At 38.7% G+C, this 14,305-nt stretch overlaps 1 protein-coding gene across 1 annotated transcript in view; it reads left to right on the top strand.

Moving 5' to 3' along the window:
• The window catches only part of IL22RA1 (interleukin 22 receptor subunit alpha 1), a 114,564-nt gene that overhangs the window by 34,884 nt on the left and 65,375 nt on the right, over positions 1 to 14,305 (top strand). Inside the window, exon 3 of the mRNA XM_044083287.1 lies at positions 12,633 to 12,811. Coding sequence (XP_043939222.1) covers positions 12,633 to 12,811 — 179 coding nt within the window. The remainder of the gene's footprint in view (positions 1 to 12,632; positions 12,812 to 14,305) is intronic.

The following is a 14,305-nucleotide window of genomic DNA, read 5'->3' as shown; positions in this document are numbered from 1 at the left end:
GGAGTTGGTATCAAATCAGGGGTGCAGAAGACAATAGAGAAGGGTATATGAAACCAACAGATAGATAAACTGAACTACTTGTGAAAAGCAAAGATGGTAAGTGTGGTACATAGGTTCATAGGTAGGTACTAGGCTTTTGGCCCTGGGGCCTATACAAGCCCAGCCAAAAAGGTACCCTGGCTTTTGCCACCCAAGAAAATTATTTTCCAGTGCCACTGTCAAGCAGAGCCACAGAGATGATTCCCGGGGTGAATTTCCTATTTCCCATCCAATCAAGATTTTTCTTGAAGAGTACTAATGAGGAGCTTTGTTTAATATAGATAGGTAGTTTATTCTAGAGTATGGGAAGTCTCTGGGACAAGAATCTATCCCTCCGGCATGTTCTGTTTATTGTGGTGACAAGGTTTAGGTCCCTAGAGCATGTAGCTCGGAGGGATTGGGCTTTCTTTAAGTGGAGCATGTCCAACAGCTCTGGGTTTGACATAGCTTTGTATGTTAGGCAGAGATCACCTCTGAGTAGACGATATGTGATGGAGTAAAGCTGGAGTTTTTTGAGACGGTCTGCGTAGGGCATCTGTTTGAGGCCGGTAATCCTCTTTGTGAGGTATTTCTGCAGTCTTTCCAGTTGTTGTAGATGTCTTGAGAGGTACATACCAAAAGGGGCATTGTACTCTATAATGGGTCTAATGAATGATGACTAGAGGGGAACAACGACCTCTTTTTTTCTGGATGAGAAAACTTTTGTGATGAGGTGTGCCACGTAGAAGGATTTCCTGACTACTGTGGCGATCTGATTATCAAAGGAGAGACTACTGTCCACCTGTGTCCCAAGGTCTCTTACCACACTTTCGGTGTTAAGTATCCTACCGCCTATGTTGCAGTTCATGAGTACAGAGTTTTTACCAAAGGGGATGACAATGCACTTTTTGGCACTGAGCTTGAGGCCATGGCTTTGTCACCAGACATCTGTCTCAGTGAGACCCTTTTGTAGGATGTCCACATCGTTAGGAGTTTCGATTATAGCTCCTAGTTTGCAGTCATCTGCGAACTTCGTTAGCCAAAGACCTTCTGTGTTAGCCTGTACTTCAGAAAATTAAAATGTATTGACCAAAACCAGTTATGACATCAGAAGAGATTGATCACTGTACCTCGTACTATAATGCAAATGTCATCAAAAAGCACAACTGTTGCCCTAAAGGGATTTGAACTCATGTCTTTTTGGAGTGACAGTCTATCAGGTACTTTACTTACAATCTGATGCATAAGAGCAGTTATACTGAAGGAGTTATTGAAGGTGATTGCTACACATATACAGACTTTATGGCGAAAAGTGAAGAAAATCTTATAGCCCTATCGGGATATGAACCCTGCACTTTGTTAACCGATGCTGTACAAATCAGTTCATGTTCAAGTTGTGCCACTGAAGCAGTCAAACTAAAGGTATATGCTTTACCATAGTTTGTATTTGCACACTTCTCTGCTACAATGCTCAGGTCATTTGCATGCCCAATCGCAGACAAGGCCAATACATGTGGCAGATGACAATGACTGTACATACTTACGGCTGTACAAGGAGAACTGCCATGTCATGTTACTTGTAAATGGGCATCAGCAGTGTTATTCATCACCTATTGCACACAATATGACCACAAAACTAGAAGCGATTTAGATGACCTATATGAACGTGTGTCTGGTGTATTTAGCTTTTTAGTAGGTTAAAGTTTGGAAATGGGAGTGCAGGAAGGGCAAGAAAAGGTGAACCTTTGCTGCTTGTTGATCTGGTAACTGCTGGCCCTGCAAAAGGCCACCTACCTGTAACTGCTTCCTAAGTAGAATACTGTGTAATATTGCACACACAGTTAGTATTTTGGCACACATGGCAGTGTCATACTGCAGGTCACCATCAGATGTAGCCGGAGAATTAAAGTATGCCTTCAACAGCCAAAACAAATACATAATGTTTCTGGTTTGTGATGGTACATGGATGCACCCATAGTCTGTTTGATAATTTGGATTTCATATAGGTGTCATGAGCCAAGGTTAAAGGCATGCTTGGCATTGCCAATAAGATGACCCTGTAGTTAGTCACCTCTCACAAACTGTTGGTATACATCACATGTGCACTAAGAATATTATATATATATATATATATATATATAAATATATATATATATATATATATATATATATATATATATATAGATAGCAGTCTGTAATTCATGCAATGCCTTCTATACCAGTAAAACTAATAGAAGACGTAAGGATAAGATCTATGAGCATCTCTCTGATACATGGAACTAAGTAAATACAAACACACTTTATAAGCATGTTAAAGATACTAATACGTCATATGAATTCAGTCTCTTCATATTACAAATTGTTCCAGAAAATGTTAAAGGAGGAGACATTAAAAACTATACAGAAGTCTTAGAAAATGAATGGATCATACATGTCAAGCACAACTACCCTCTGGTTTAAATGACAATTTTATCATTAGTGGAACAGGAAAAAACAACAACTGCTGAAACTTCAAAGCGAAACCAAGGTCTCCGAACAGGAATCTATCAGTACTATAAAATAACGCACTGTGAGGTAGCGTACTGAACAAGGACAAGTTTAATAAATAAACTTGTCCTTGTTCAGTACACTACCTCACAGTGCGTTATTTTATAGTACTGATAGATTCCTGTTCGGAGACCTTGGTTTCGCTTTGAAGTTTCAGCAATTTTATCATTAACCAGTTCTATAAGCAAAATATAATAAAATCAAATAATATTTCTTTTAAGCAATATTTAAGAGCATTTGCATTTTAATTTTTATATTTATTGACATCATAAATGGCTTTCAAATGTAAACTACTGTGCACCACTGCACAAAAGCACTTTATGAATATGTTATTTCGCAATGCTTCTGTACTAGTTCTGTTTAAGTGCATGTTCATAGGTTCATAGATTTGTACTAGGCTAATGGCCCTGGAGCCTTTACAAGCCTAGCCCATAGAAGTGCCCAGGCATTGTGCTGCCCTTAATGTTTAATTAATGTTTAATGTTACTTTAAATCTACTGTTCACATGATTTTAATTAATTTGTTGTGTGTAGTTAAATGCTTTGTTCTCCTTGACCCTCTAGAAGAAGCCTACTTTGGCAAAAGTTTTTAAACTAGAGGCAGTAAGCCAATAACATTTCTTTGTTCTATCAAGTGGTATGGTGGCGATTTTCCTTTTTTCCTTTACATACGTCACATGTGTGCCATACGTGAGAGTCAGGAAAACTGCATGAGTGATCTACATAAATGCATTGTAGATGATTTCCTGTGTATTACTGACCACCTGAGAGTTAAGGGAGTGATACCATTTGTAGTTTACATACCTCCTTCCCATATGTAAAGCCACACAAATCTTGATAGCCACTTGGATGGGTACCCCATCAGTCCTATGGGTTTGCAGATGAGGTTGACACATATCCTCAGTTTGTTTCATGGCGTCCATGCAACACAATACCAGTCCACAACGTCAATGTCTTAGAGGCATGAAATGTTAAGAGCAGTCTGATGACCCCCCCATCCCTTGTTGGGGGCAGGGGGGACAATGTGCACTGCTGGGCATAGCAGCTACAGTTAGAGATTCCTGCAGACACAGATTTACAAAGACTGCAACAGCCCCTCAAATTTTCCACATACTGTTATTCATTTCTTGGACATAAGGATTAAGTTACAAAATGGGATTATTAACAATTCGTTTTATAGAAAACCCTGTAGGAAAAATGCCTTTTTGCATTTTAACAGTGTGCATCCTAGGCACATTTTTAATAATATTGCTAAGAGTCAGTACCTTAGGGTGTCTCATTTGCACACTGATGATGTAGAATGTCATGAAGCCATGACCCTTCTGAGTGATGATTTTTTTGGCTAGGGGCTATAAGCAACCTGATTTGACTACTACTTGTAATGAAGTTATCTCTTTAAGATCAAATAAGGGTAAACCATTTTTTAATCATCCAAATGCACCTAAGAGACCAAAAGGTAATAATTTAGTTACCAATAATGTTAGATTAACTTTAACTTATGGTAATAATAAGAAGCAAGTTTGTAATACTGTTAATAGGTTTTGGCCTATTTTGCTTTCAGATGATAAGATTAAATCTATTGTGGGTGATAAACCAAGTTACACCTTTAAAAATAATATGTCCCTCAAGAGACAACTTTGTTAGAAATCTACTTTTAAACCAGCATTGTCCTCTGAATGGAAAGATACATATCCGTGCAGAAGCTGTAAAGCTTGTGGCTATATTTCTACTAAGATGGAGTTTAAATATCTGTCTCGTGATGTGCTGTTTAAACCTGATTTCTATGCTGATCATACGTCGCATGGCTTGATTTATTTAGCTAGATGTAAACAGTGTACCTCATTTTATGTGGGGAAAACTATTAGAATGCTTAAGGAATGCATTCTTCAGCGCTTAGGTGATATTAGATGGAAAAATCTGCTTAATATGTCCAAACACATTTCTGATTTTCCTGGTCATGGATATGATTTTTTTAGTGTTGCAGCTTGTGTTTATTAATAAAAGACAAGGGGATTTTAATAATAGGCTTAAAACTAGGGTTGGGAGGGTGGCCTAATGGTTAAGGTGTTTGTCTTACAAACACAAGGTGCAGGGTTTGAATCTCACAGGGGGATAATTGGCTAGGCTTAAAATGGCTCGCAAAGGCAATTAACCTAGTACTAATCTATGAACCTATGAACAGCAGAAGCTAGATTGATTGTTAAACTGCAGGCAGATAAGCCGCCTGGACATAATGCTTCTGTTCCTTTAAAACCATTGTTAAAAAAACGCTGTATACATCAATGATTAATTCAATGTGTTAATTGGTTGTTGCCTTTGTGACTTACTATTTAATGGCATTTATTCATTTTATTTTGTGGATCTGAAGAAGCACTTTGTGTGAAAGTGCTTTTCCTGTATTAAAGCTTTTTATCTAACAGCCTTGGTGAATGCTTGGTTTGTTCATGTTTGGAATACCCAAAGATCATAAAGATGTGATTAACCCCCCTGCCCAAGGTTAATTGTTTCTGTCACAGGCTCAAAGACTTATCCTTTAGAAGTATATATTGACCGTAATTTGAAATTTTTTTATGACTTAAAGACACAAATATTAAAAGATTCCTGAGATTTTCTTACTAGATTAAATAAGGTTCCTTATTCAGATAATGTTCTGTTTGATACAATTGGTGTGATAGATCTTTTTACTGTGATTCCACAGGGAATTGGTTTATAATGGTTTACTGAGGTGATACAAGAGTGTAAGTTTCTGAATAGCACTGATTGTGGTACTTTATTGGAGATGATGGAATTAGTATTAAAATATAACTGTATTTTGAAGGAGAGATATAGGCGACCGGACCTTTTTCCATTAGTATAAGTCTGATTTACAACGTGAATGCTGACCAATCAGCATGCACATTTTGGAATATTAATAGGGAGTCATTGTATAATTGGTATTAGTCCAGGACTCTGCTGATGGTCATTGCTGTGTTACTACCCTCTGCACACACCTACACAGTACAAATTGACCAAGACATGGCTGTCCAGTCTTCTCACCAATTAACTGGCATATTTTCGCTGACTCTGTTTTGAAACCCTGGTACAATCATTATGGCCTGAGCCAGCAAGCCACCTAGCATAGTGTGTACAAGATCTGCATTATTTGCATTGTATGCAGAACCTGCTGTAGTCTGTGACATTTCCTGGAGCACAGAGATTTACATTTAAAAGTGTAACAGTACAGAATACAACAGAAATATTTGGAAGTTTACAAAAACTCATGCACACACACACACACACACACACACACACAGTCTCATGCACATAAATGCGTATAAATGTATAAATAAATATAAATACACAGAAAGATATAGATCAGTCCCAAAAAAGCTCAGTATCTCTATCAGTGCGTAATACCAGTGTTCCTATTTGTATACAGACACAAAACATGGTGAATAGCAATTTTCCATATAGTTTGCTTAACTGATATAAAATTTTTGTTATCGATTCAGCATGCATATAATAGAAACAAATAAACAGTTAAAGTAAAAAAAAATGTTAGATGAGTCTACAGATCCTCATACAAAACTGTATTAGAAGTAGTAAACCTTCAGCATTTTGTACAAAATGCACCAAGATAACTACCTGCTCAGAGCATCACAAATATTGATTAACAATGACTTAATAGGTACCTATTGTAAATTATCATTTCAAAGATATGAGAAAATGTCATTAGCTAGTACTGGGATTTTCTTACTTCATTCTATTTAACATTTGTTAAAAGGGATTAAAAGTAAAACGCTATTGCTAGAACATTAGCTTAATCAAAATAATTCATACCATCATTGACTATAACCAGCCCACTGGCACAGGTCAGGTATCCAGTTATGCTATCAGAGACTTGGGACTGAATGCCGACTTGGTGAGGAGGTATACAGCAGTATATGCCACTTTCCTTTCCAAGGTGGAAGTAGGCACTGTAGCTCATCTTAAAGTGAAGATAAAAAAACTGGTCACATACAAATGAGACAACAGTCCGAGGTAATTGTAAAACAGATTTCGGAGCAGGATATTAAGTACAAATGAGACAACAGTCCGAGGTAATTGTAGAACAGATTTCGGAGCAGGATATTAAGTACAAATGAGACAACAGTCCGAGGTAATTGTAGAACAGATTTCGGAGCAGGATATTAAGTACAAATGAGACAACAGTCCGAGGTAATTGTAGAACAGATTTTGGAGCAGGATATTTAGTACAAATGAGACAACAGTCCGAGGTAATTGTAGAACAGATTTCGGAGCAGGATATTAAGTACAAATGAGACAACAGTCCGAGGTAATTGTAGAACAGATTTCGGAGCAGAATATTAAGTACAAATGAGACAACAGTCCGAGGTAATTGTAGAACAGATTTCGGAGCAGGATATTAAGTACAAATGAGACAGAAGTCCGAGGTAATTGTAGAACAAATTTCGGAGCAGGATATTAAGTACAAATGAGACAACAGTCCGAGGTAATTGTAGAACAGATTTCGGAGCAGGATCTTAAGTACAAATGAGACAACAGTCCGAGGTAATTGTAGAACAGATTTCGGAGCAGGATATTAAGTACAAATGAGACAACAGTCCGAGGTAATTGTAGAACAGATTTCAGAGCAGGATATTAAGTGAACAGAAACATTGTTACAAATGCCCACTGCACTGGCCTATTGCATGTTGGTGTTGGTGATGGTCAGATAAAAATCGAAATACCAGGCTTCACCTGCAGAATAATGGACCAAGATACCATCTTCTGAATGATGCCAAGATTCCCTGAATTGAGGGTGAATGACAGATTTATTAATTCTGCTGTGGTCTGTACTCAGGAAATTACCAATGGCATTTGTAAAGCTGTTCTTGTGGGATCAAAGTCCCATATCACCCTACACATGAGTTTCACCTTTTTTTAACCTTTTTATTAATGATATCACTCCCTGCTCCACAATGAAAGAGGACATTTTTTCCTTCAGTCAGCTCTCTCATACAGAATACTTTATTCACTCAACACTGCTCATAAAACTGTTAATTAAAAAGATTAAAAAGATGGAATTATTACTTTCTAGTAATATTAGACAACTTAAGCTAATGCCTGCAAAGGACTATACAGCCCACAGATAAGTCATGTGTGATACTGACAGTATTCCACAGGGAACAGATGTATTAGTCCAGAAATGGATCAAGGGTATCCTGTATTTGCTGGAAAATGGGAAATAAATGAGAAAGTAATATCCTTCAAAATCATTCTGAAAGTCTTTCAAAAGCTGGGTCTGCTCCTGCTCATCCCTAGATAAACTATATCCGTAAATATGAACGAATACCTTTGCATACTTTTCACCTCCTTACTTGCCCTTTTTACTCACTTTGTAACTTCAGTCAACTGCCTCCCGAGCCTATTTAATCATGCCATAATGATAGCTGTTTACATGACTGCTAAACAAATGATATGAGTTTGTGTTCCAAAGACCAAAATGCCACCGTAACAGCTACAAACAAATGCAATCTGAGGATCATGCTGCTCAACGCTAGAAGTCTAAATCTCAAAATGCACTCACTCGAAGCACTCCTTAAAATTAAGAACATTGACATTTGTGCTCTAGCAGAGACCTGGCTCAAGGCAGCAGAAAGCACCCCTGCACTACCAGGCTATAACTCATTCCACACCTTTCGGCCCCAGAAATTGCACCAAAGGTCCAAAGGCGGTGGTGTTATCCTATTTGTAAAGGGTGCGCACACCTCCAGACTGGTACTCCAACATGACGCATCAGAGATACTTCAGGTTCAGCTAACATTGGGTAAGACAGTGATTCAGGTTGTAGCATGCTATAGGTCCCCAACCATGTCCCAAAACTCACACTCCACATTCCTAAGCACCCTGTAAAATATCAGGTTCCAACCTAACACTCTCATACTGGGTGACTTCAACTACCCCTCCATTAAATGGGAAAACTACTCATGTACCAATACACTTGCCCAACATTTCATTAATTCCAATGCCCTGGACCATCTTGTTCTTACCCCCACTAGAGGTAGTAGTATCCTTGACCTGATCATTACTAACATGGGCAACCATTGCACTATACCAATAGTCAACTCCTCCCTGGTTAGATCCAACCACAAATTAATTACCTTGGAAATCCACATCCCTCCCACCCACCCACACTCCCCTGCAAAGGTAAATCCATGAAAAACTTCTCCAAAGCTAACTTGGAGCTTCTAAAAACAGAGGTGGTTAACTTCATGACACCCATGCAATTGGAGAACAGCTGCATGATCGCTAAATCATACACTGATGCCCTGTATGAACACATACACAAATGCATGGATCTCACCATACCCAATAGAACCAAGACACTCTCCTCCAAAAAAGGAAGCCAATCTGGTGGTCCCCTGCCATAAACAAACTCTACAACAGAAGGAGGAAACTGATGCAGAATAAGGTGAAGTCCCAAGACTTGAAAAACTCCCTTATCAGCCTCAACAAAAAGTTGAGATCCCTCATCAAATCCTCTAAAGCTAGCTATGAAAACAGAATTGCAACAGATAGTAAAGACAACCACAAGGCCTTCTATAGTTATGTAAAGAATCTCCACAGCAATACCCAGATTTTCTCGGAGCTATTAAACAATGACACCTCTTATACCAAACCAACAGATATTACCAATATACTGGCTGACAGATTCAGTGCCAACTTTACCTCTCTCTCCCCCACCAAAGGACCAATCACAATACCATTAGATTGCCAGGCACCCAGTATTACTGCTGCACAGGTTAAAACACCACTGTCCAAGGCCAAGAATACAGCTTCTATGGGACCTGACAATATCACTGGCTGTGTTCTACATGAACTACAGAGTAAACTGGCATCTCACCTGTGTGCCGTGTTCAATCACAATGCTACAGTCATACCTCTCCACAAAGGAGGAGCAACTACAGACCCTGGGAACTATCACACCATTAGCCTGATGAGTCTGATATGCAAAGCTATGGAACACATCATCATGGACCTAATAAATAAGGATATAGAAAATCTCCAAACTCTGGATCACACACAGTTTGGTTTTGTGAAGGGTAGATCATGCCTGCTCAACTTTGTCGACTTCTTTGAGTCAGTCACCAGAGGTGTGGATGAAGGCATAGTGGTTCATACAGCCTACCTTGATCTGGCCAAGGCCTTTGATAACATTCCACACTCAGGAATCACAGAAAAACTCACTAAGCTAGACATCAACCCCTATATATCACTAGGTGGGTTGCAAACTGGCTCACAGATAGAACCCATAGTGTGAAAGTAACTGACTCAAAATCAGACTGCTGACCAGTCACGAGTGAAGTCCCACAGGGTTCGGTCCTGGGTCCTCTCCTATTTGGTATCTACTTCTCAGAAGTCCAGGCCAACATGAAGGGACTCTGGCTGACAAGGGTTGCAGATGATTGCAAGTTGGGAGCCATAATTAACTCGAGCAAAACATATATAGTGTATAATATGCTTCATTCCCTCGGTACATATTGCTGAAAATAATTTGTAAACATGAACGTTTACACTGGTTCTTGAGGGGGCCTTGCACGTGTTATTAAAGTGCACATTTATAGGATTTTTTTTATATGTATGTATTTCTAACACAGTGCAATGAGATGTTGACAATTTGTATGCTAGAGTCCAGCAGTAATTCATCTAGTTCATAATGAGTGTGTTAACATTCAAATGTATTTTTGTCACCACGACTCACTCATTGGTTAATTGTTTTATTGCCTAATTGATGGACTTGTAAATAATATGCGCTATCCTTGATGTGAACTACTCCCTGGAAGGCGTAATGCCAAAGTACTAGAAAGCACAATAAAGAGTTGGGATAGTGACCGTTACTCCAGTTTAAGTGTGTGTGTTTTTTTTTGCTCTGGTTCTTCTGCTTTTGCAGTGTGGTGTTTTTTGAGCCATAATTAACTCCCAACTGATGTTGGCATCCTACAGAAAGGCCTCACTGAGACCAATGACTAATGTCAGAACCATGGCCTTAAGCTCAGCGCCAAAAAATGTGTCGTCATCCCCTTTGAGAAAAACCCAATTCTCATTAATAACCACATTGATTGTAGTCCATTGAATACAGAAGGCATTATAAGAGATCTGGGAACACAGGTTGACAGCAACTTCTCTTTTGACCACCACATTGCCACTGTGGTCAGAAAGTCCTTCTATGTGGCATATCTCATTACTAAGGGTGTTGCATCCAGGAGGAAAGAGGTCATTGTCTCCTTCTACTCTTCCCTCATTAGGCCAATCGAGTACAATGCCCCATTTGACATGTACCTTACTAGACACATGCACCAACTGGAGAGGCCACAAAAGTACCTCACAAAGAGGATCCTAGACCTTAAGTACTTGTCCTATATGGACAGACTCAAAAAACTCCCAACTATTCTCTGTCTCATATCACCTACTTAGAGGCGATCTCTGCTTGATTTTTATTTCATTTATTTATTTTTCCACAGAGCCTGTTTTCCAGATGCATGTCTTTGGATTTACAAAGCCATGTCTAACCCAGCTCTGTTAGAAATACTACATCTAAAGAAATCCCAATCCCTCTGCACTACATGCTCCAGAGACCTCAACCTCATTACCACAATCAACAGAACATGTTGAGGGACAGGTTCCTCACTCAGAGACTGCCCATGCTATTGAATAGACTTCCCATACATGTCAAGCAGAGCACCTCACTGGCCCTCTTCAAGAGAAATCTTGTTGAGTGGATGGGAAATAGAAAATTCACCCCATGGATCACTCCTGTGGCTCTACTCGACAGAGGCACTGGGAACTAAAGTTGGGTGGCATGATGCCAGGATAATCCTATGGGCTAGGCTAGTAAAGGCTCCAGGGCCATTAGTCTAGTATACACCTATGAACCTATGGTGACAGTATAACAAAGTTTGTTTTTCAAGCCTATTTGGTCAGAGACGTAGAAAGCAACACAGAACAAAATAAAGTCATCGAGTCAGATATTCCATCAGACAAAAAGTAGCTTTTATGTGTTTTGCAGGACACTTGTTACTTCAGCAGAAAGTGGAATTGCATTATGTTATTTTCTGTTAGACAGCACAAAGCTACCAAAACACAAAACACACTGTTTCCTTACCTCGCTTTTTAACAAGCTGTCCCTTTACAGCCTGTGTACTTTAAAATGGGAAGATTCTAATTCTTTTCAGTAGCAAATAAAATGCACAGCCTTATCACAAACTGATAGTGCTTATTCTAGTCGCTGTTTGTATTTCTGTGTTAACACTTAACCAAAAAAGCGGTACATTTCTCATTAGTAATGGCATGCTATGTGATAAAATTCTGCTGCTTTAAAACTTAGGTTTGAAAAATGACAAAATGATGAATCCAACCAATGGAAATCCAAAAAATGCTGATACATAACTCTGTATGCGTGCATGTATGTTTGATATATGTGCCCATGCATTTTTTATTTATTGATTTACATGTTTTACCCTCATATTAGGCTAAAGAATGCCTTGATTTCAGCATGTCAGGGCTTAGATTTCAAGTATAGCCTCCTCTGATTTCTTTGACATGATTTATTTTTGTGAATCCTGTCACCGAGTAAAACATTTCCCATGAAACTATTACATTATGATGATCTGCACTGGAAGCGCACACTACACACTAGAGAAGCTGAATATTGTTGTAGAACACAAAGGCATAGCTTGTTCATCTAGTACCCAAAGCTATTCCTGAAGTATGCCATCATGAAATTACTTGTTTGAAAAACTGTTAGGCTCCTGTAACCTTAAAAATAAGTATTTAATTCCAGGTTATTATTGCTGCAGGCCCAGCCAATTCAGACATTTACCTTGGATGTTTCAACATATTATGTGTTAGGTAGAGATGTGGCTTAAAAAGTTTTCTGTCTAAAAGGGAAAGAAGAACTTATTGTTTTCTAGATTTTTGACACAATGATATGCAGTGGACTTTTTGTGTATGCATGTGGGGTTTTGTATCATCATTTTTGTTGTAAAAACTACAATTTATTCATACAGTGCTGTATTTTGTGTATAGCTATGGTCAGCCGTGGTTCAACAAAAGCGAGTGCCACAAAATCACTGAAGAGTATTGTGACCTGACAAATGAAACAGGTGATGTTTCACAAGAATATTTTGCCAGAGTTCTTGCTGAGTCGAGGGATGGCATTTTGTACTGGAAAATTTCTTCACAAAGGTTTAGTCCAAGAAGAGACAGTAAGTACACTTAAACATTGACATACATACAACTGTCCAGCAGCATAAGACCTAAATATATGCCTTACTAACTCTACTATTTCTTTATATGGCTCATGAAATATAAAGTTGTGCTGTCAGTGGTTCATTGCCTGATGTTTGCAATAATTATTTTATATAGTTGCGTTTCTTCTTTTTATGTTGACTTCCAGCTGTGCTTTAGTATTGGCTAGTTCAATTTTAGTAGTATGTGATAAACTTTATGTTTGTAGAATATATTTTATGTAAAAGTATATTTTACATAAGGAAACCATGTGCATCCCAGAACAAACACATCAATAATTCAACATGCATAGCATAAAATATTATGATTAGGTTTCTGATGATAAGCAAGTCATTATGTGTTTAACACATGGATGTCAAAAGATTTGCTTTTGTGATTAATTTCTTGCAATCCATTTTGAGAGCACATAATAAAGATTATGATCAGTGAGTCCCAATTATAGTTATTTGTCTTGCATAGAGTTTTATCTTCTCCATGTACAATTAGCTGCAGAATAAAAGTGTAGGAGTACAAAGTCTTTTACTGATTTTCAAAGTCTTTAAAGGCTAGTCAAACTCTGTGCTGCCAAACAAAAAGCAGGCAGAAAACAAGTGTCCCTCTGAAGAAGCAAAGGCTTTAAAAGCTGTGATACTTCAGTTTGCCACACCTTTGACAGAGCAAAGTATGCAACAGCTTTTAAATCCGTTTCCCTTCTGCAATTGTTCTTTGTTAGCTGGATATGTCAGCTATTAAACCCTAGCAAGATATTCAATCTTTTTTTTCCCTCCCTTCTGTTACTCAACTGACCATCAGTTCTTAGAAGCTCCTCTCCAGATTCACAGAGTCTACTAGATCTGCTTTAGTCTTTATCGGGCTTAACCCATTCCATGTTCCTGGCCATTAAGAAGACTGTGGATGCTGCTGCAGCATCATGTTGCTACTGGGTGGTGTGCCGTAACCCTCAACACCCTGCAGCAGCCTTGCAAGATCAACAACAGCTGCCTTTGAGAAGTGCATTCAGCTTTCCATGTATGTTTAATCACCAGACCAAGTGACCGCTTGCAGAACGGAGCTCACCAGCTTCTTAATACTGCTGTTGCCTCCCCTCTCCCCTCTAGGATGGGTGAACCAGTATCAGCTGTCAATTCCTGTCTTCCTCTGCTTGGACCTTGCAGCACCTGATCTGCTAGTCAGACATGGGTTATCAAGAGCACAGTCAGGGCTTTATCTCTCTCTCTCTCTCTCTCTCTCTCTCTCTCTCTCTCTGTGCCATGGGACAGGGCAAGCATGTGACCCAGTCATAAAAATATTTAGGGGTAGACTTTTCTGATGTTAGAAAGGTAATTATCAAACATGCATTTTTTCCCATTTTTGTTCCCAGTTTGAGAGCAGAATCACAGTGCAACATGCACTATATAGAGTGTTGTAATCGGGTCCCAAGTCATAACCATCTTATTATGTGTTTGGGACAT

Source organism: Protopterus annectens, chromosome 1.part1 (assembly GCF_019279795.1).
Source record: "Protopterus annectens isolate FY-2018-M chromosome 1.part1, PAN1.0, whole genome shotgun sequence".
Taxonomy (NCBI): domain Eukaryota; kingdom Metazoa; phylum Chordata; order Ceratodontiformes; family Protopteridae; genus Protopterus; species Protopterus annectens.
Note: the sequence above shows the minus strand (reverse complement) of the source record. Positions and strands in the feature narration are given on the sequence as shown.